We start from the raw sequence: 22,943 nt of genomic DNA, 5'->3' as shown, positions 1-22,943 counted from the left end.
TTTTTATCTGTTGAAATTGTTTGGCAATAAGGCAGGTCGGAAGACAATCTGAGGAAGGACCGTCCCAGGCTAAGCTGGGTAAATTGGAGCAACCTAAAGAGGTTTTCCAGAGGTTTTTGAATACAGAATTGCCTGGAAAAGTGGACAAATGATGAATAATAAGGACTAACTCAGCGGTAAGTTAAATATGGGTTTTTTCCCAATAGACCTGGACCATTTTTCGGTATATAATTATATTACATTTAAATAAACAATGTTATGAAATTAAATGTCGCATAGATATTTTGTATGCAGAAATATTGTTTTTCATCAAAACAACCCTTAACCCCCCACCCACCCCACACATTTGCGCAGTAAGGAATTCATTTGAAAAATCACTGTTTTTGTATTAAATATTGATTAATATACATAAATATAAATATATTAAATTTAAATAAACAAACTGTGTTATTATATTGGGTATTAACGACGACACCAGCTGTTATTCATGCGCATTATTTTGGAAAACAATGATTTTCTAAAACAATTTCTTACTGGTAAGTTGTGGGGGTGGGTGGGGGGGCAAGGGTAATATTAAGGAAAAATATTTTTTTTCAGAAAATAATTACCTGAGAGAAAAAGTAGATACTAGATGAAGACTAGGGGAGAAAATGTCGACATTTAAGCAAATTGACAAGGGATCTAGTCTTTAAAAATGACCCCGATATCACATAGATGCCACTGAATAGCATACGGTATACTTTTCATGCACGTATATATTTTCTAGTGTAATAATAAAACATAATACGCAGAGAAATTTAGAAAATAGTAGGAAATGAATGAACGTGTATGAAACACAATAATTATGCCAATTTAACGTTATAAATTCCATAAATATTTAACGATTAAAATAAAGGTTTTATACTTGTCTTCTATAACTAAAAATTGAACGTTTTGTTGGTGGTAAGTATATTTGTTTAGAAGCTCACTCCACTTTGTAAACGTCCTTAAATAGTATATAATATACCATAATCGTTTAACTCGTTTTAATATGAAATTGTTGGAAAAGAAACGTACTTTCTTTGTGTATACATTTTTTTAAACAATTCCAGTTACTTCGTATTTTTTTTTAAACATAGCGAACAATTACTATGAAAATTGACAAAAAAAAACATGCCGCAACCAAAAGTGCCTTAACTTTCGAAATTTTTAGTGTAGAGCGGCGTTTTGACTTTCGAATTTATCCTTAGGAACCCAGTATATTACTGTAAAAAAATGATGAAAATATTCCAAGTGGTTCCAAAGATATAGCCACAAATGTCCACCCATGCATAAAAATCCTAAGGTTACAATAAGTTAAAAAAACTTAAATTTGGAGGCTCTTAGACCTTGATGGATAAAATTGCCCCTAACTTACAAAATTTTTGGGGTATAAAAAATGTTTTGATATGGATTTATTGGAAAAGAAACGGACTTTCTTGATGTGAACTATTTTTGAAAATTCCAATTAGTTCCTAATTTTTTTTAAAGAACAATTACTTTTTTTTTGAACAATTACTATGAAAATTGACAAAAAAAACATGCCGCAACCAAAAGTGCCCTAACTTTCGAAATTTTTAGTATAGAGCAGCGTTTTGACTCTCGAATTCATCCTCAGAAATCCAGTATATTACTGTGAAAAAATGATGAAAATATTCCAAGTGGTTCCAAAGATATAGCCATGCATAAAAATCCTAAGGTTACAATAAGTTTAAAAAAAAACTTAAATTTGGAGGCTCTTGGACTTTGATGGATAAAATTGCCTCTAACTCAAAAAGTTTTTGAGGTACAAAAAACGTTTTGACATGGAATTGTTGGAAAAGGAAAGGACTTTCTTGGTGTATAATTTTTTTTTAACAGTTCCAGTTACTTCTTACAATTTTTTTAATGATAGCGAACAATTACTATGAAAATTGACAAAAAAACATGCCCCAACCAAAACTGCCCTAACTTTCTAAATTTTTTGTGTAGAACGACGTTTTGACTCTCGAATCTATCCTCAGGAATCCCATTATATGACTGTAAAAAAATCATGAAAATATCCCAAGTGATTCGAAAGTTATAGCCACAAATGTCCACTCTTGAACCTTGATGGACAAAATTGCCTCTAACTCAAAAAGTTTTTGAGGCACAAAAAACGTTTTAGCATGGAATTGTTGGAAAAGGAACGGACTTTCTTGGTGTATAATTTTTTTTAAACAATTCCAGTTACTTCTTACAATTTTTTTAATGATAGCGAACAATTACTATGAAAATTGACAAAAAAACATGCCCCAACTAAAACTGCCCTAACTTTCTAAATTTTTTGTGTAGAACGACGTTTTGACTCTCGAATCCATCCTCAGGAATCCCGTTATATTACTGTAAAAAAATCGTGAAAATATTTCAAGTAGTTCCAAACTTATAGCCACAAATGTCCACCCATGCATAAAAATCCTAAGGTTACAATAAGTTTGAAAAACTTTAATTTTGAGGCTCTTAGACCTTGATAGATAAAATTGCCTCTAACTCAGGAAGTTTTTGAGGTACAAAAAACGTTTTGATATGGATTTGTAGGAAAAAAAAGGGACTTTCTTGGTGTATAACTTTTTTTAAATAATTCTAATTACTTCTTAATTTTTTTTTTAAATTACCGAACAATTACTATGAAAATTGACAAAAAAAAACATGCCTCAACCAAAAGTGCCCTAACTTTCGAAATTTTTAGTGTAGAGCGGCGTTTTGACTCTCGAATTCATCCTCAGGAACCCAGTATATTACTGTGAAAAAATGATGAAAATATTCCAAGTGGTTCCAAAGTTATAGCCACAAATGTCCACCCATGCATACAAATTCTAAGGTTACAATAAGTTTTGGTATGGAATTATTGGAAAAGGAACGGACTTTCTTGGTGTATAATTTTTTTAAACAATTCCAATTACTTCCTAATTTTTTTTAAAGATAGTGAACAATTGCTATGAAAATTGAAAAAATAAATAAATCCTATTTATGACATTTTAATTTCATATTATTATTATATAATAAACCTTCTTGTTAACAAACGTAATATTAAACTCCTCAACGTATATCACGCGGACATTTTATCCGATATTTATAGTTGAAGTTCAACCAACAATGTACACCTCGAGTAAACAAAAAATGAACGTTTATTTAACTATCGTGTGTTGCTTCTCTTACATTATTCGTCTTCAAACACACATTTATCTTCCATATACGTTTATTACGCATGTAACATCCTTAGGTACCCTAAAACACTTTTACCACGTTTCTTTTGCATAGTTCTTGTCACACTTCAGCTGTCACTTGTTCTTACTCGAGTTTAACCTTCGTTTACACTAATGTCGCTTAAATTCTATGGCTGCAACATAAGATTCTAGTGATATTCAACAGCGAAGGGTAGATGAGCGCAAAGTCCAGTACCAAGTGTCCATCCAGTCCACTGGGCGTGATGAATGGTTCACATTATGGGTATTCGTCAATAGCATAGTTATTAAATGGTGGACAAAGAACAAATGGTCCTAAAACTTGGAAGAGAGTCAGTCCTAGAGCAGTCACTAATCGATCTTGCCTCTTTTTTAATAAAGACTTCAATTCATTCAAGTAAGCTCTTTGCTGTTGACTTGTGAACAAATTAAAGAACATAAGGCACAATGTAAAAATAAATTTATATACTCATACGTAAGTTTAAAGCACGTATAGCTCCGCTCTCTACAAGAAATTAAACACTCTCCTCACGAGACTTGCACTACGGCAAAAAAAAAACCTGAAAATAAAAGTGGATCGGTCATCATTTTTTTAACGAGCTGATTTATAATTATACGGTTTAAATGTCGAAATGCTAATGTAATATGCTAATAGGTCCGTTGAAAAATGTAAACAACGTTAGCGCAATATCGCTTTAGCTTACATCAGGACCGTGCGATCTGAAAATGGTAATTACTTATTAGAAATGGGAGTATTACTAATAGATGCATTATTAATGTCTTACTTGATGTACTGTTTTTTTGCCTTTTTATTAAAAATACATTGCATATTTATTATTTCTTGAAAAATAAGGAAACGCATGCTGTAGAACGTAGTTTTTCCAATTAAACTTCTTGGTCTTACACTACTAGCAGTCCTAAATAAATCAGGTAATGCTGCTTACTGCAAATGAGCTGTACATCTTGACTGTGCATTTTTGAGCAGAAAATAGACCTCATAGTAAAGAGGAGACCCTTCTACAGGTTCAATTATGGTCCTTCGAACAGGACCTAACTAAGGTAAGGTACTAACACATGAGGCGTGTCATATGTAAATGATGTTTATAAACTAAAAATTACGATTTGCATTAAAACGGTTGAAACTACAATAAATCAAATAGGAACGAAATGATGTAAGGAAACTGTTTGTTTCGTTGCATAAACGCGCGTTTTTTTTCTGCCATCTTTTGAATTAATTAGGCGCTATTAGGATGATGAAAAATACGAAAACTCTTAATCATTGTTCTGCTTAATTGTTTTATTATTGAGAAACGTTGGAATGAATAAAACATGATGTTGAACAACGCCTTAGAAGGCAAATATTTGTGTTTTCCTTTTTTGTTTATTACACAAGCATCGCGAATATACCAACGACAAGGATCCAGCGACGGGCAGGTATATCTCGCGACATCTCGGGATGCACGTGGAAAGTTAGCGTTTTTCGAAAATCCTTCATAACTTCTTTATTTTGGGATTTACGACTAAATGTTATTCTACATATTTGGTCTATTTTTGATTACAAATTTAACGGTAAAAGAGAATCTTCTATATTCTGACTGGCTTTTGAGAAAATAACAAAAAACTGTTTAGAGGTTTTTCCCAATTTTTTGGAAAACTATTAGATTTAAAAATTATTTTTCTACAGCATCTGATGCGCATTAAAATTCCAAACAACTTTTATTTTAACAATTTTTTTATGTAACTAATAGTTTTTTAGAAAAAAAAATAAAAACCAAAATTATGAACACTTTTTCATGGATACCCCCTTGGATTTTTTGAGGAAGACTTTTTTGAGTATAACTGTTTTCTGGTGCATTTTTCAAAAAAGTTTTATTAGACTTTTTTGAAGTGGTTTGGGTAGTTTATTGATTTCTTAAAAAAAATTAAATTTTTCAAAAAAAAATTTTTTTTTTTTCATTTTTACCCAAAATTTTTCTAATTTTTAAAAAATCTTCCTTAACCGTTTTATTTTTCAACTTACGATAAAATCTTATTCTTAATAATTTGTTTTGTTTTTGGTCAGGAATTTAATGCTAAAAGAAAATTTTTCATACTCACAACAGTTTTCGAGAAATTTGAGAAAAACTGTTAAGGAGTTATTTTCGATTTTCTAGAAAACTATTAGACTTAAAAATTATTTTTTTAATGCATCTGATGCGCATTAATATTCCAAACAACTTTTATTTTAACAATTTTTTTATTCATCAAATAGTTTTCCAGAAAAAAAATAAAAACCAAAATTATAAACATTTTCCCCTGGGTACCCCTCAGGATTTTTTGAGGAAGCCTTTTTTGGGTATAACTTTTTTCTGGTGCATTTTTCAAAAAAGTTTTATGAAACTTTTTTGAAGTGTTTTAAAGGATTTATTGATTTCTCAAAAAAAAATCCAATTTTTCAAAAAAAAAATTTTTTTTTAATTTTTAACCAAAATTTTTCTATTTTTTCAAAAAACTTCTATTACCGTTTTATTTTTCAATTTACGATAAAATCCTATTCCACATAGATTGTTCTATTTTTGATCGGGAATTCAATGCTAAAAGAAAATTCTTCATACTCACAGCAGTTTTCGAGAAATTCAAGAAAAACTGTTTAGGAGTTATTTTTGATTTTCTAGAAAACTATTAGACTTAAAAATTATTTTTCTAATGCGCCTGATGCGCATTAAAATTCCACACAACTTTTATCTTGACAATTTTTTTGTGCAACTAATAGTTTTCTAGGAAAAAAAATAAAACTGAAATTATGAGCATTTTCCCATGGGTACCCCTTTGGATTTTTTGAGGAAGCCTTTTTTGGGTATAACTTTTTTCTGGTGCATTTTTCAAAAAAGTTTTATAAGACTTTTTTGAAGCGTTTTAAGAGATTTATTGATTTCTCAAAAAAAAATCAAATTTAAAAAAAAAAAATTTTTTTATTTTTACATAAAATTTTCAAATTTTTCATAAAACCTCTATAATTCTTTTATTTTTCAATTTACGATAAAATCTTATTCTTGATAATTTGTTCTATTTTTGATCAGAAATTTAATTCTAAAAGAAAATTTTTCATATTCACAACAGTTTTCGAGAAATTCGAGAAAAACTGTTTAGGAGTTATTTTCGATTTTCTAGAAAACTATAAGACTTAAAAATTATTTTTTTAATGCATCTGATGCGCATTCAAATTCCAAACAACTTTTATTTAAAAAATTTTTTTGTGTAACTAATAGTTTTCTAGAAAAAAAATAAAACCGAAATTATGAACACTTTCCCATGGGTACCCCTTCGGATTTTTTGAGGAAGACTTTTTTGGGAATAACTTTTTTCTGGTGCATTTTTCAAAAAAGTTTTATTAGACTTTTTTGAAGTGTTTTAAGGGATTTATTGATTTCTCAAAAAAAAATCAAATTTTTCAAAAAAAAAAAAATTTTATTTTTACCCAAAATTTTTCTAATTTTTCAAAAATCTTCGATAACCGTTTTATTTTTCAATTTACTATAAAATCTTATTCTTCATAATTTGTTCTATTTTTGATCGGGAATTTAATGCTAAAAGAAAATTTTTCATACTCGCAACAGTTTTCGAGAAATTCGAGAAAAACTGTTTAGGAGTTATTTTCGATTTTCTAGAAAACTATAAGACTTAAAAATTAGGTTTCTATTGCATCTGATGCACATTAATATTCCAAACAACTTTTATTTTAACAATTTTTTTGTGCAACTAATAGTTTTTTAGAAAAAAAAAATAAAACCGAAATTATGAGCATTTTCCCATGGGAATCTTGAATATAACTTTTTTCTGGTGCATTTTTTAAAAAAGTTTCATTACACTTTTTTGAAGTGTTTTGAGTGATTTATTGATTTCTCAAAAAAAAATCAAATTTAAAATAAATTTTTTTTTAAATTTTTACATAAAATTTTCAATTTTTTCATAAAACCTCTATAATTCTTTTATTTTTCAATTTACGATAAAATCTTATTCTTAATAATTTGTTCTATTTTTGATCAGGAATTTAATGCTAAAAGAAAATTTTTCATATTCGCAACAGTTTTCGAGAAATTCGAGAAAAACTGTTTAGGAGTTATTTTCGATTTTCTAGAAAACTATTAGACTTAAAAATTATTTTTCTACTGCATCTGATGCGCATTAAAATTCCAAACAACTTTTAGTTTAACAATTTTTTTGTGTAACTAATAGTTTTCTAGAAAAAAAATAAAAACCGAAATTATGAACATTTTCCCATGGGTACCCCTCTGGATATTTTGAGGAAGACTTTTTTGGGTATAACTTTTTTCTGGTGCATTTTTCAAAAAAGTTTTATTAGACTTTCTTGAAGTGTTTTGGGTGATTTATTGATTTCTCAAAAAAAAATCAAATTTATCAAAAAAATTATTTTTTTTATATTTTTACCCAAAATTTGTCTATTTTTTCAAAAATCTTCCATAACCCTTTTATTTGTAAATTTATGATAAAATTTTATTCTTCATTAATTGTTCTATTTTTGATCAGGAATTGAACGCTAAAAGAAAATTTTTCATACTCACAACAGTTTTCGAGAAATTCGAGAAAAACTGTTTAGGACTTATTTTCGATTTTCTAGAAAACTCTTAAACTTAAAAATTATTTTTTTAATGCATCTGATGCGCATTAAAATTCCAAACAACTTTTGTTTAAACAATTTTTTTGTGCAACTAATAGTTTTCTAGGAAAAAAAATAAAACTGAAATTATGAACATTTTCCCTTGGGTACCCCTTTGGATTTTTTGAGGAAGCCTTTTTTGGGTATAACTTTTTTCTGGTGCATTTTTCAAAAAAGTTTTATTAGACTTTTTTGAAGTGTTCTGGGTAATTTATTGATTTCTCAAAAAAAAATCAAATTTTTTAAAAAAAAATTTTTTTTTAATTTTTACCCAAAATTTTCAAATTTTTCCTAAAACCTCTATAATTCTTTTATTTTTCAATTTACGATAAAATCTTATTCTTGATAATTTGTTCTATTTTTGATCAGGAATTTAATGCTAAAAGAAAATTTTTCATATTCGCAACAGTTTTCGAGAAATTCGAGAAAAACTGTTTAGGAGTTATTTTTGATTTTCTAGAAAACTATTAGACTTAAAAATTAATTTCTTAATGCATCTGATGCGCATTAAAATTCCAAACAACTTTTATTTAAACAATTTTTTTGTGTAACTAATAGTTTTCTAGAAAAAAAAATTAAACCGAAATTATGAACATTTTCCCATGGGTACCCCTTTGGATATTTTGAGGAAGACTTTTTTGGGAATAACTTTTTTCTGGTGCATTTTTCAAAAAAGTTTTATTAGACTTTTTTGAAGTGTTTTAAGGGATTTATTGATTTCTCAAAAAAAAATCCAATTTTTCAAAAAAAAAAATTTTTTTATTTTTACCCAAAATATTTCAAATTTTTCAAAAAACTTCTATAACCCTTTTATTTTTCAATTTACGATAAAATCTTATTCCACATAATTTGTTCTATTTTTGATCGGGAATTCAATGCTAAAAGAAAATTTTTCATACTCACAGCAGTTTTCGAGAAATTCGAGAAAAACTGTTTAGGAGTTATTTTTGATTTTCTAGAAAACTATTAGACTTAAAAATTATTTTTCTACTGCATCTGATGTGCATTAAAATTCTAAACAACTTTTGTCTTAACGATTTTTTTATTCATCAAATAGTTTTCCAGAAAAAAAATAAAAACCGAAATTATGAACATTTTCCCATGGGTACCCCTTTGGATATTTTGAGGAAGACTTTTTTGGGAATAACTTTTTTCTGGTGCATTTTTCAAAAAAGTTTTATTAGACTTTTTTGAAGTGTTTTAAGGGATTTATTGATTTAAAAAAAAAAAATCAAATTTTTCAAAAAAAAAAAAATTATTTTTACCCAAAATTTTTCTAATTTTTCAAAAATCTTCGATAACCCTTTTATTTTTAAATTTACGATAAAATTTATTCTCCATAATTTGTTCTATTTTTGATCGGGAATTCAATGCTAAAAGAAAATTTTTCATACTCACAGCAGTTTTCGAGAAATTCGAGAAAAACTGTTTAGGAGTTATTTTTGATTTTCTAGAAAACTATTAGACTTAAAAATTGATTTCTTAATGCATCTGATGCGCATTAAAATTCCAAACAACTTTTATTTTAACAATTTTTTTGTGCAACTAATAGTTTTCTAGAAAAAAAAATAAAACCGAAATTATGAGCATTTTCCCATGGGAATCTTGAATATAACTTTTTTCTGGTGCATTTTTCAAAAAAGTTTTATTACACTTTTTTGAAGTGTTTTGAGTGATTTATTGATTTCTCAAAAAAAAAATCAAATTTTTCAAAAAAAATTTTTTTTTAATTTTTCACCCAAAATTTTTCTATTTTTTCAAAAATATTCCATAATTCTTTTATTTGTTAATTTATGATAAAATGTTATTCTTTATCATTTGTTCTATTTTTAATCAGGAATTGAATGCTAATAGAAAATTTGTTATATTCGCAACAGTTTTCGAGAAAATCAAGAAAAACTGTTTAGGAGCTTTTAGTGATTTTCTGGAAAACTATTAGACTTAAAAATTATTTTTCTACTGCATCTGATGCGCATTCAATTTCCAAACAACTTTTATTTAAACAATTTTTTTGTTTAACTAATAGTTTTCTAGAAAAAAAAATAAAACCGAAATTATGAACACTTTCCCATGGGTACCCCTTCGGATTTTTTGAGGAAGACTTTTTTGGGAATAACTTTTTTCTGGTGCATTTTTCAAAAAAGTTTTATAAGACTTTTTTGAAGCGTTTTGAGAGATTTATTGATTTCTCAAAAAAAAATCAAATTTAAAAAAAATTTTTTTTTTTTATTTTTACATAAAATTTTCAAATTTTTCATAAAACCTCTATAATTCTTTTATTTTTCAATTTACGATAAAATCTTATTCTTGATAATTTGTTCTATTTTTGATCAGGAATTGAATGCTAAAAGAACATTTTTCATATTCGCAACAGTTTTCGAGAAATTCGAGAAAAACTGTTTAGGAGTTATTTTCGATTTTCTAGAAAACTATAAGACTTAAAAATTATTTTTTTAATGCATCTGATGCGCATTCAAATTCCAAACAACTTTTATTTAAAAAATTTTTTTGTGTAACTAATAGTTTTCTAGAAAAAAAATAAAACCGAAATTATGAACACTTTCCCATGGGTACCCCTTCGGATTTTTTGAGGAAGACTTTTTTGGGAATAACTTTTTTCTGGTGCATTTTTCAAAAAAGTTTTATTAGACTTTTTTGAAGTGTTTTAAGGGATTTATTGATTTCTCAAAAAAAAATCAAATTTTTCAAAAAAAAAAAAATTTTATTTTTACCCAAAATTTTTCTAATTTTTCAAAAATCTTCGATAACCGTTTTATTTTTCAATTTACTATAAAATCTTATTCTTCATAATTTGTTCTATTTTTGATCGGGAATTTAATGCTAAAAGAAAATTTTTCATACTCGCAACAGTTTTCGAGAAATTCGAGAAAAACTGTTTAGGAGTTATTTTCGATTTTCTAGAAAACTATAAGACTTAAAAATTAGGTTTCTATTGCATCTGATGCACATTAATATTCCAAACAACTTTTATTTTAACAATTTTTTTGTGCAACTAATAGTTTTTTAGAAAAAAAAAATAAAACCGAAATTATGAGCATTTTCCCATGGGAATCTTGAATATAACTTTTTTCTGGTGCATTTTTTAAAAAAGTTTCATTACACTTTTTTGAAGTGTTTTGAGTGATTTATTGATTTCTCAAAAAAAAATCAAATTTAAAATAAATTTTTTTTTAAATTTTTACATAAAATTTTCAATTTTTTCATAAAACCTCTATAATTCTTTTATTTTTCAATTTACGATAAAATCTTATTCTTAATAATTTGTTCTATTTTTGATCAGGAATTTAATGCTAAAAGAAAATTTTTCATATTCGCAACAGTTTTCGAGAAATTCGAGAAAAACTGTTTAGGAGTTATTTTCGATTTTCTAGAAAACTATTAGACTTAAAAATTATTTTTCTACTGCATCTGATGCGCATTAAAATTCCAAACAACTTTTAGTTTAACAATTTTTTTGTGTAACTAATAGTTTTCTAGAAAAAAAATAAAAACCGAAATTATGAACATTTTCCCATGGGTACCCCTCTGGATATTTTGAGGAAGACTTTTTTGGGTATAACTTTTTTCTGGTGCATTTTTCAAAAAAGTTTTATTAGACTTTCTTGAAGTGTTTTGGGTGATTTATTGATTTCTCAAAAAAAAATCAAATTTATCAAAAACTCTCACGAGATGTGTTTTTTACCCAAAATTTGTCTATTTTTTCAAAAATCTTCCATAACCCTTTTATTTGTAAATTTATGATAAAATTTTATTCTTCATTAATTGTTCTATTTTTGATCAGGAATTGAACGCTAAAAGAAAATTTTTCATACTCACAACAGTTTTCGAGAAATTCGAGAAAAACTGTTTAGGACTTATTTTCGATTTTCTAGAAAACTCTTAAACTTAAAAATTATTTTTTTAATGCATCTGATGCGCATTAAAATTCCAAACAACTTTTGTTTAAACAATTTTTTTGTGCAACTAATAGTTTTCTAGGAAAAAAAATAAAACTGAAATTATGAACATTTTCCCTTGGGTACCCCTTTGGATTTTTTGAGGAAGCCTTTTTTGGGTATAACTTTTTTCTGGTGCATTTTTCAAAAAAGTTTTATTAGACTTTTTTGAAGTGTTCTGGGTAATTTATTGATTTCTCAAAAAAAAATCAAATTTTTTAAAAAAAAATTTTTTTTTAATTTTTACCCAAAATTTTCAAATTTTTCCTAAAACCTCTATAATTCTTTTATTTTTCAATTTACGATAAAATCTTATTCTTGATAATTTGTTCTATTTTTGATCAGGAATTTAATGCTAAAAGAAAATTTTTCATATTCGCAACAGTTTTCGAGAAATTCGAGAAAAACTGTTTAGGAGTTATTTTTGATTTTCTAGAAAACTATTAGACTTAAAAATTAATTTCTTAATGCATCTGATGCGCATTAAAATTCCAAACAACTTTTATTTAAACAATTTTTTTGTGTAACTAATAGTTTTCTAGAAAAAAAAATTAAACCGAAATTATGAACATTTTCCCATGGGTACCCCTTTGGATATTTTGAGGAAGACTTTTTTGGGAATAACTTTTTTCTGGTGCATTTTTCAAAAAAGTTTTATTAGACTTTTTTGAAGTGTTTTAAGGGATTTATTGATTTCTCAAAAAAAAATCCAATTTTTCAAAAAAAAAAATTTTTTTATTTTTACCCAAAATATTTCAAATTTTTCAAAAAACTTCTATAACCCTTTTATTTTTCAATTTACGATAAAATCTTATTCCACATAATTTGTTCTATTTTTGATCGGGAATTCAATGCTAAAAGAAAATTTTTCATACTCACAGCAGTTTTCGAGAAATTCGAGAAAAACTGTTTAGGAGTTATTTTTGATTTTCTAGAAAACTATTAGACTTAAAAATTATTTTTCTACTGCATCTGATGTGCATTAAAATTCTAAACAACTTTTGTCTTAACGATTTTTTTATTCATCAAATAGTTTTCCAGAAAAAAAATAAAAACCGAAATTATGAACATTTTCCCATGGGTACCCCTTTGGATATTTTGAGGAAGACTTTTTTGGGAATAACTTTTTTCTGGTGCATTTTTCAAAAAAGTTTTATTAGACTTTTTTGAAGTGTTTTAAGGGATTTATTGATTTAAAAAAAAAAAATCAAATTTTTCAAAAAAAAAAAAATTATTTTTACCCAAAATTTTTCTAATTTTTCAAAAATCTTCGATAACCCTTTTATTTTTAAATTTACGATAAAATTTATTCTCCATAATTTGTTCTATTTTTGATCGGGAATTCAATGCTAAAAGAAAATTTTTCATACTCACAGCAGTTTTCGAGAAATTCGAGAAAAACTGTTTAGGAGTTATTTTTGATTTTCTAGAAAACTATTAGACTTAAAAATTGATTTCTTAATGCATCTGATGCGCATTAAAATTCCAAACAACTTTTATTTTAACAATTTTTTTGTGCAACTAATAGTTTTCTAGAAAAAAAAATAAAACCGAAATTATGAGCATTTTCCCATGGGAATCTTGAATATAACTTTTTTCTGGTGCATTTTTCAAAAAAGTTTTATTACACTTTTTTGAAGTGTTTTGAGTGATTTATTGATTTCTCAAAAAAAAAATCAAATTTTTCAAAAAAAATTTTTTTTTAATTTTTCACCCAAAATTTTTCTATTTTTTCAAAAATATTCCATAATTCTTTTATTTGTTAATTTATGATAAAATGTTATTCTTTATCATTTGTTCTATTTTTAATCAGGAATTGAATGCTAATAGAAAATTTGTTATATTCGCAACAGTTTTCGAGAAAATCAAGAAAAACTGTTTAGGAGCTTTTAGTGATTTTCTGGAAAACTATTAGACTTAAAAATTATTTTTCTACTGCATCTGATGCGCATTCAATTTCCAAACAACTTTTATTTAAACAATTTTTTTGTTTAACTAATAGTTTTCTAGAAAAAAAAATAAAACCGAAATTATGAACACTTTCCCATGGGTACCCCTTCGGATTTTTTGAGGAAGACTTTTTTGGGAATAACTTTTTTCTGGTGCATTTTTCAAAAAAGTTTTATAAGACTTTTTTGAAGCGTTTTGAGAGATTTATTGATTTCTCAAAAAAAAATCAAATTTAAAAAAAATTTTTTTTTTTTATTTTTACATAAAATTTTCAAATTTTTCATAAAACCTCTATAATTCTTTTATTTTTCAATTTACGATAAAATCTTATTCTTGATAATTTGTTCTATTTTTGATCAGGAATTGAATGCTAAAAGAACATTTTTCATATTCGCAACAGTTTTCGAGAAATTCGAGAAAAACTGTTTAGGAGTTATTTTCGATTTTCTAGAAAACTATAAGACTTAAAAATTATTTTTTTAATTCGTCTGATGCGCATTAAAATTTCAAACAACTTTTATTTTAACAATTTTTTTGTGCAACTAATAGTTTTCTAGGAAAAAAAATAAAACTGAAATTATGAGCATTTTCCCATGGGTACCCCTTTGAATTTTTTGAGGAAGACTTTTTTGGGTATACCTTTGTTCTGGTAAATTTTTCAAAAAAGTTTCATAAGACTTTTTTGAAGATTTTCAGACAAATAATCAAAAAAAAAATAATTTTTTGGAAAATTTTTTTTTTCAAATTTGTCACCCAAAAATTTTTCGACTTTTCAAAAATCCTCTGTAACTCCTTTATTTTAAAATTTACGGCCAAATATTATTCTTTATGATTTCTTCTATTTTTAATTCTGAGTCCGATGCTAAAAGAAAAATTCCCTTATTTCCAACGGTTTTCGAGAAAATAAGGAAAAACTGTTAAGAAGTCTTTCTCAATTTTCTGGAAAACTATTGGACCTAAAAATTATTTTTCCACGGCATCTGATCGGCATTAAAATTCCAAACAACTTTTGTTCCAAATTTACAACAATTTTTCAGGACTTTCTCTGATTTCTCAAAAGCTTTCGATTGTGTGAAACATTTGCAAACTTCGTCGCATATCTTGATTTCGGCTAATATTACGTTAAAGTTAAATAAGACTTTTTTAAAGGAAATTTAATTCTGATTAACTCTTATTCAAGAAAAATTTTCAGAAAATTATCAGCGGCTGAGATATCAAGGAAAATGTCCAGAAAAGCCATTTCCAGACTTGAATGTACCACTTTATTGTAAGATATCTTGATTTTGGTTGATATTACGTGAAAGTTGCATAAGAGTTTTTTTAAGAGAATTTAATTCTGATTAACTTTTATTAAGGAAATTTTTTCATAAGATTAATAACAGTTGAGATATTATAGGCAAAGAGAACAAATAGCAGTAAAAATTCAATTAACCAAGGTTAATAAAAAGTTAAGAAAGATATTTACGATCAAGGTATTCATACTTAAAGCTAATTAAAACGATCATAAGTTTGTCTTTTATGACCCACGGTTGTCCTTTAACCGGAAGTACTTAATCGCAGATCACTTACTTATTTCGCTTAAATTACTTATTCACGATTTTATGACCATTAAAAAAATTCAAAAAAACATCCTTAACCTCGTATTTTGCCTCTTTAAATACACTAACGGGTATTCACTTCCTGCTTTATTAAGTTCAGTTAGGAAACAGATGAATTTCACATATTTTGTAACGCGAACGTCACTAACAATAACGTTTTTGAAACATTTACGAAAGATTTCTTTATTGGTACCAGTACTTCCGCAATAGTGCGTACTTGATACATTCCTTTTTATTTTTTTTTAATAATTTTTATTTATACTCAAGAATTTCTAGCGTTTTTACAAGCTGGAAAATGCTATTAAAATGGAGAATTTAATTTCTTAAAGTAAGTGCCAAAACATTCTTTTGTTCACGATATCTTTAGAAGGCAATAAGCAAACGGGTTAAAATTTTCAGGGTTAAAAGACATTAAGCCAATACGGGTCTGAAACACTTTTGGGTATCATTGGGGTACCGAAAGTATTTTTTTTGAGCCTTTGAATGTGCTTGATAGCGAGATTTTGAGTACCTCCCAACTAGAATTATCCAAGATGAGGCAGTTGAAAGGAAATTGAAGAACCTGACTAGAGATGCTTCGGGGGCTTGTGGACATTGTACGAAACCGTAGCAGCTCTTCAAGCAAAAGTAAATTATTGAACATGCATCCGAAAATTGGCAACTTTGAATTTTTTTCCTGAAAAAACTAATAATTTTCAAACATTTTCTTTAACGTTTTTAAAATATTTGGAACCTTCTGAATCGTTTGGTACCACTGAAATAACCGTATCTTTTATAGTTTCCAAGATACGGATTTTCAAAGTTTCATATAGAATTATGCATATTTGTCTTAGAGTCCGAAAATGGTCAATATCAAATTGTTTTTCTGGGAAAACTAATAATTTTTAAAAGTCTTCTTTAACGTTTTTAGAATATTTGGAGCCTTCTGAATCGTTTGCTACTGCTGAAAAGGCCGTACGTCTTATGGTTTCCAAGCTACGGATTTTCAAAGTTTCTTATTGAATGATGCATATTTGTCTTAGAGTCCAAAAATGGTCAATTTCAAAATTTTTTTCTGGGAAGACTAATAATTTTCAAACGTTTTCTTTAACGTTTTTAGAATATTTGGAATGTTCTGAATCGTTTGGTACCACTGGAATAATCGTATCTTTTATAGTTTCCAAGATACGAATTTTCAAAGTTTCCCTTAGAATTATGCATATTTGTCTTAGAGTCCGAAAATAGTCAATTTCAAAATTTTTTTCTGGGAAAACTAATAATTTTTAAAAGTCTTCTTTAACGTTTTTAGAATATTTGGAGCCTTCTGAATCGTTTGGTACCACTGGAAAGGCCGTATGTCTTATGGTTTTCAAGCTACGGATTTTCAAAGTTTCTCATTGAATTATGCATATTTGACTTGGAGTCCGAAAATAGCCAATTTCAAAATATTTTCCTGGAAAAACTAATAATTTTTAAAAGTTTTCTTTAACGTTTTTAGAATATATGGAACCTTCTAAATCGTTTGGTACCACTGGAAAAGCCGTACGTCTTATGGTTTCCAAGCTACGGATTTTCAAAGTTTCTTATAGAATTAAGCATATTTGTCTTAGAGTCCGAAAATGGCCAATTTCAAAATTTTTTCCTGGAAATACCAATATATTTTAAACGTTTTCTTTAACGTTTTTAGAATATTTGGAACCTTCTGAATCGTTTGGTACTACTAGAAAGGCCGTACGTCTTATGGTTTCTAAGCTACGGATTTTCAAACTTTCTTATAGAATTGTGCATATTTGTCTTAAAGTCCGAAAATAGCCAATTTCAAAATTTTTTCCTGGAAATACCAATATATTTCAAACGTTTTCTTTAACGTTTTTAGAATATTTGGAACCTTCTGAATCGTTTGGTACCACTAGAAAGACCGTACGTCTTATGGTTTCTAAGCTACGGATTTTCAAACTTTCTTATAGAATTATGCATATTTGTCTTAAAGTCCGAAAATAGCCAATGTCAAAATTTTTTCCTGGAAATACCAATAATTTTCAAACGTTTTCTTTAACGTTTTTAGAATATTTGGAACGTTCTGAATCGTTTGGTACTACTGGAATAATCGTATCTTTTATAGTTTCCAAGATACGGATTTTCAAAGTTTCTTTTAGAATTATGCATATTTGTTTTAGAGTCCGAAAATTGCCAATTTTGAATTTTTTTCCTGGAAAAACTAATAACTTCCAATAGTTTTCTTTGACGTTTTTAAAATATTTGGAACCTTCTAAATCATGTGGTGCCACTAGAAAATTCGTAAGTCTTATAGTTTCTAAGCTACGAGCTTTCAAAGTTTCTTATTCAATGATGCATATTTATCTTCCACTCCGAAAATGGTCAACTTTGAAATTTTTTCCTGGAAAAACTATTAACTTTCAACCATTTTTTTTTAACGTTTTTGGAATTTTTGGAACCTTCTGCATCGTTTGGAACTGATATCAAAGCCGTACCTCTTATAGTTTCCAATCTACAGATTTTCAAAGTTTCTTATTGAATTAGGTTACAACAATAAAACAATTGAGAGGTAAAGGGAGGAGAATCTGGAATGACCACTTCATTTTTTTCCGTGACGCATATAGGGTACACGCGGCCCACTAGGCCAGCTTGATGACGAAAGATGATGGGGAAAACCGCATGACTGGTTTGACTAAAAAATAGACAGCAACGGTACTTTCTGAGGTTAAACTGTAAAAAAATGACTAAAATATGATTTCTAGTTCACCAGCCCACCTATGTTATTCTTCCTATAAGATCATATAGTTGCCGTAAGTCAGGGACGGTGCACAAGTTTAATTTCCAGGTGTAACCACTTTTAATAGGTCATGAGGAATTGAAAAAAAAATTCTAATGTTTTTTTACATAAAAACTAAATGATGTTTTCGTGACGCATATATGGTACATGCGCCCCACTAGGCTAATTTGGAATTATAATATATATAAAAAAATATGAGTTTTAGTCACTAGACCAAGCAATTGATTCTCCCCATAAGATATTATAGTGGCCATGACGGACGGAACCATATTGGAAATAAAAGATTTTGATTTATCATAACTTGAAAAATACGTAAGATATTCACATAATTTTCTCACAGAAATTCAGTGGGGTTCCTGAGGATGAATTTGAGGGTAAAAACGTTACTATGGGTTAAAAATTGAGATAGTTAGAGCTGTTTCGGTTGAGGGATTTTTTTTTGCAACTTTTCTTAGCAAATTCTAACTTTCCTTGAGAATATTTAAAGAACTAGTAGGAATATTTTTAAAATAATTTTAGTGCAAGCAAGGGAATTTCTTACCAAATAATTTCATATAAGAACAATTTTTGTACCTCAAAAACTTTTTGAGTTAGAGAGTGGTTTGTCCATCAAGGTCCCAGAGCCACCTAATTTGAAGTCTTTAAAATGAGAATTACAAGATTTTTATTCAGTAGCCGACATTTTGGGTCATAACTTGAAAACCACTTAAGATATTTTCATAATTCTTTCGGATCAATATAGTGAGGTTTCCGAGGATGGATTTGAGGGTAAAAACGTTAGTATGGGTGAAAAATTGAGGTAGTTAGAGCTGTTTTGGTTGAGAGAATTTTTTTTGCAACTTTCCTTAGCAAATTCTAACTTTCCTTAAGAATATTTAAAGAACTAGCGGGAATATTTTTAAAACAGTTTTAGTACAAAAAAGGGAATTTCTTACCAAACAATTTCATATAAGAACAATTTTTGTACCTCAAAAACTTTTTGAGTTAGAGAGGGGTTTGTCCATCAAGGTCCCAGAGCCACCTAATTTGAGGTTTTTTAACCAAGTCTTTTTATTTATTAGCCGACATTTTTGGTCATAACTTGGAAACCACTTAAGATATTTTCATAATTCTTTCGGATCAATATAGTGAGGTTCCTGAGGATGGATTTGAGGGTAAAAACGTCAGTATGGGTGAAAAATTGAGGTAGTTAGAGCTGTTTTGGTTAAGGGAATTTTTTTTGCAACTTTTCTTAACATATCCTAACTTTGCTTAAGAATAACTATTATCTGGTGCATTTTTCAAAAAAGATTCTATAAGACTTTTTTAAAGTGTTTCGAACGATTTATCGATTTGCCTAAAAAAAATCAGTTTTTTGAAAAATATTTTTTTAAATTTTTCACCCAAAAAATTATCAAATTTTCCAAAAATCTTCCATAACTCTTTTATTTTCCGATCTACTGCTAAATGTTATTCTTTATGATTTGTTCCGTTTTTGAATAGGAATACAATGCTAAAGGAAAATCTTGCATGCTCCTAATAGTTTTCGAGAAAATGAGGAAAAACTGTCGAGAGGTTTTTCACAATTTTCTGGAAAACCGTTATAGATAAAAATTATTTTTCTGTCGCATCTAATGCGCATTAAGATTCCAAACAACTTTTATTTTAACAGTTTTTTTTTACAACTAATAGTTTTCCAGAAAAAAAAAAAATAAATCCAAAATCATGGCTGTTTTGGTTGAGGGAATTTTTTTTGCAACTTTTCTTAGCAAATTCTAACTTTCCTTGAGAATATTTAAAGAACTAGCGGGAATATTTTTAAAACAGTTTTAGTACAAAAAAGGGAATTTCTTACCAAACAATTTCATATAAGAACAATTTTTGTACCTCAAAAACTTTTTGAGTTAGAGAGGGGTTTGTCCATCAAGGTCCCAGAGCCACCTATTTTGAGGTCTTTTTATTTATTAGCCGACATTTTTGGTCATAACTTGAAAACTACTTAAGATATTTTCATAATTCTTTCGGGTCAGTGTAGTGAGATTCCTGAGGATGGATTTGAGGGTAAAAACTTCAGTATGGGTTAAAAATTGAGGTAGTTAGAGCTGTTTTGGAAGAACAATTTTTTTTGCAACTTTTTTTAACATATTCTAACTTTGCTTGAGAATAACTTTTTTCTGGTGCATTTTTCAAAAAAGTTTCTAAAAGACTTTTTTAAAGTGCTTTGAGCGATTTATCGATTTGCCTAAAAAAAAATTAAGTTTTTTCAAAAAATATTTTTTTAAATTTTTCACCCAAAAAATTATCAAATTTTCTAAAAATCTTCCATAACTCTTTTATTTTTCGATCTACTACTAAATGTTATTCTTTATGATTTGTTCCATTTTTGAATAGGAATATAATGCTAAAGGAAAATCTTGCATGCTCCTAATAGTTTTCGAGAAAATGAGGAAAAACTGTCAAGAGGTTTTTTCCAATTTTCTGGAAAACCGTTGGAGCTAAAAATTATTTTTCTGTCGCATCTGATGCCCATTAAGATTCCAAACAACTTTTATTTTAACAGTTTTTTTTTACAACTAATAGTTTTCCAGAAAAAAAAATTAAATCCAAAATCATGGACATTTTCCCCTGGATACCACCTTTGGATTTTTTGAGGAAGACTTTTTTGGGTATAACTTTTTTCTGGTACATTTTTCAAAAAAGTTTTATTAGACTTTTTTGAAGATTTCTGGGCATTTTATCAATTTATGAAAAAACAATAATTTTCTCAAAAAAAATATTTTTTGTGACCCAAAAACATCCTAATTTTTTAAAAATCTGCGATAACTCTTTTATTTTGAGGTTTAGGCTTAAATAGTATTCTATATGATTTGTTCTATTTTTAATTGGGATTACTAAGCTAAAAGAAAATCTTCCATATTCCCTATAGTTTTCGAGAAAATGAGGAAAAACCGTTAAGAGATTTTTCCCAATTTTCTAGAAAACCGTTGGAGATAAAAATTATTTTTCTATCGCATTGATGAATTAATGTAGCTGGGCTGCTTTGCCATGCATTTTAATCTTCCTATAGTGCACAACTTAAAAATCGAATTTTCAGGTGCATGGGTCACGCGGCCCGGCAAACAAAATCTTTTAGCAAACATTTTCTTAGTATTATTGACATTCTAAATTGTAACAATCAAGTGATACTGTGTAACAGTTAATAATAATTAAGCAGCCAGATATGGCAAGTCACCACTATTATTTGCTAAGTTATCAATAATTTACATATGAATGAATACCTTTCGTAATTTGGCCAATACGCACACATAAGTAGATACATGAAATCACTCACTATTCAAATAACTCGTATATAATCAATAAATAATATAGACCAACTAAGATATATTAATAATAATTTAATTGCTCAAACAATGCTGGTTCCCCCCTCCCTATAAGTCAATTGTTTTGTTTATACCGGCTTAAGTAAATATAAATCATACCGGCGCCTTAAGTTAAGTCAATTGAACGCAAATCTCCGATTGACGTTCAACAGTAAATTCGCGCGTATTTTATATTCAAAAACTCGAATTGTTGGTCTTTAGCCAACACATGAATAGTATCTTCAGTTTTCTCACTCTACAGGAACATTTCACTTGAAAGATTATTTATATCTTACGTGACCAAGATAGTATTGAATAAATATGACGTTTTTAAGCGAGTGCATAAACACCACTCAGTGTGAACTGATAGTAAGCTCGGGTTTATTGAAAATTAACGGGAGTGAAACTTTAAGGAACATGCGAGGGAATTTTAATATTTCCGATAGTTTGGTTGATCTTTTGAAAGGTGCAGCCCGGTTGTTTTATGTCGTCGATCCGGCCGAAAGCACTTTCGAACATCCCAAGGAGGTTCCTAACTTTTTTTATAATGTGAGTACCTTTTGAACATATACGTTTATATAGTGGGATTCCTGAGGCTGGATTTGAGGGTAAAAACGTCCGTATGGGTGGAAAATTGAGGTAGCTAAGGCTGTTTTGGTTAGGGCATAATAACACAGTTTGTTTATTTACATTTTTTATAAATATTTATATGTGTATTAATAAATATTTAACACAAAACAATGATTTTTCAAAATAATTTTTTACTGGTAAGCTGTGTGGGGTGGGTGGGGGGCTAAGGGTTGTCTTAATAAAAAAAAACGCTTTTATCATTTGTAGGTTATGAAAAAATCCACAATTTTTTTTCATGTAACCTTAAAGTTGCCGATTAAAATGCGAAAAACCCTGTTGCTTTTATCACACAAAAACAAGACGTATGGTCCTGAAAAGTGGAGCAAATGCGTAATTTTTTATAGCGAATAAGTGGAATATTTATTTTTTTTAATTAATTCAATTTGATATTTTTCTAAATTGGTCAAAAAAATGTTTTTTTTTGTCCTGGTAATTTTTTATTAATAATAATAACATTTTCAGAGGTATGCGATACTTTTAATAGAGCATAGCAGGTCCTTTTGCTTACACAATTATTATTAAAAATATATAATTTATATTCCCTTTTCTTTTTTAATATTTTTTATAATAATAAACGTTTTTTTTTTATCAACAGTACCCTTACACCCCCCACCCACCCCACACCACTTACCAGTAAAAAATTCTTCTACAAAATCACTGTTTTTGTATTAAATATTTATATATAAAATTATTATCAACATTTACATAATTTATACTGAGTCATAGTTTTATTCTTCAGGATTATTTCGTTTATTTAAATTTTATATGTAAATTTTTAATACAAAAACAGTGTTAATAAATTAAGAATTATGAGCGAAAA

General features: G+C 27.7%; 1 protein-coding gene across 3 annotated transcripts in view; it reads left to right on the top strand.

Annotated features, from left to right (window-relative positions):
* The first annotated feature begins 11 nt into the window (after positions 1–11).
* LOC126747981 (alkylglycerol monooxygenase-like) overlaps positions 12–22,943 on the top strand; it is a 45,748-nt gene continuing 22,816 nt past the window's right edge. Inside the window, exons 1-2 of one of the 3 annotated variants that reach the window (XM_050456969.1) lie at positions 34–176; positions 598–734. Coding sequence is in view for 1 of the 3 variants with exons in the window: in XM_050456968.1 (XP_050312925.1) it covers positions 21,815–22,042 (228 nt within the window). In the remaining 2 variants the exon portion in view is untranslated. Of the gene's footprint in view, positions 177–597; positions 735–21,619; positions 22,043–22,943 lie in introns of those variants that run through there. The other 2 variants (XM_050456970.1, XM_050456968.1) reach the window with 2 other exon arrangements.

The sequence above is a fragment of the Anthonomus grandis genome, chromosome 20 (genome assembly GCF_022605725.1).
Source record: "Anthonomus grandis grandis chromosome 20, icAntGran1.3, whole genome shotgun sequence".
Taxonomy (NCBI): domain Eukaryota; kingdom Metazoa; phylum Arthropoda; class Insecta; order Coleoptera; family Curculionidae; genus Anthonomus; species Anthonomus grandis.
The sequence above is the reverse complement of the archived record's forward strand: the minus strand, read 5'-3'. Positions and strand labels throughout refer to the sequence as shown.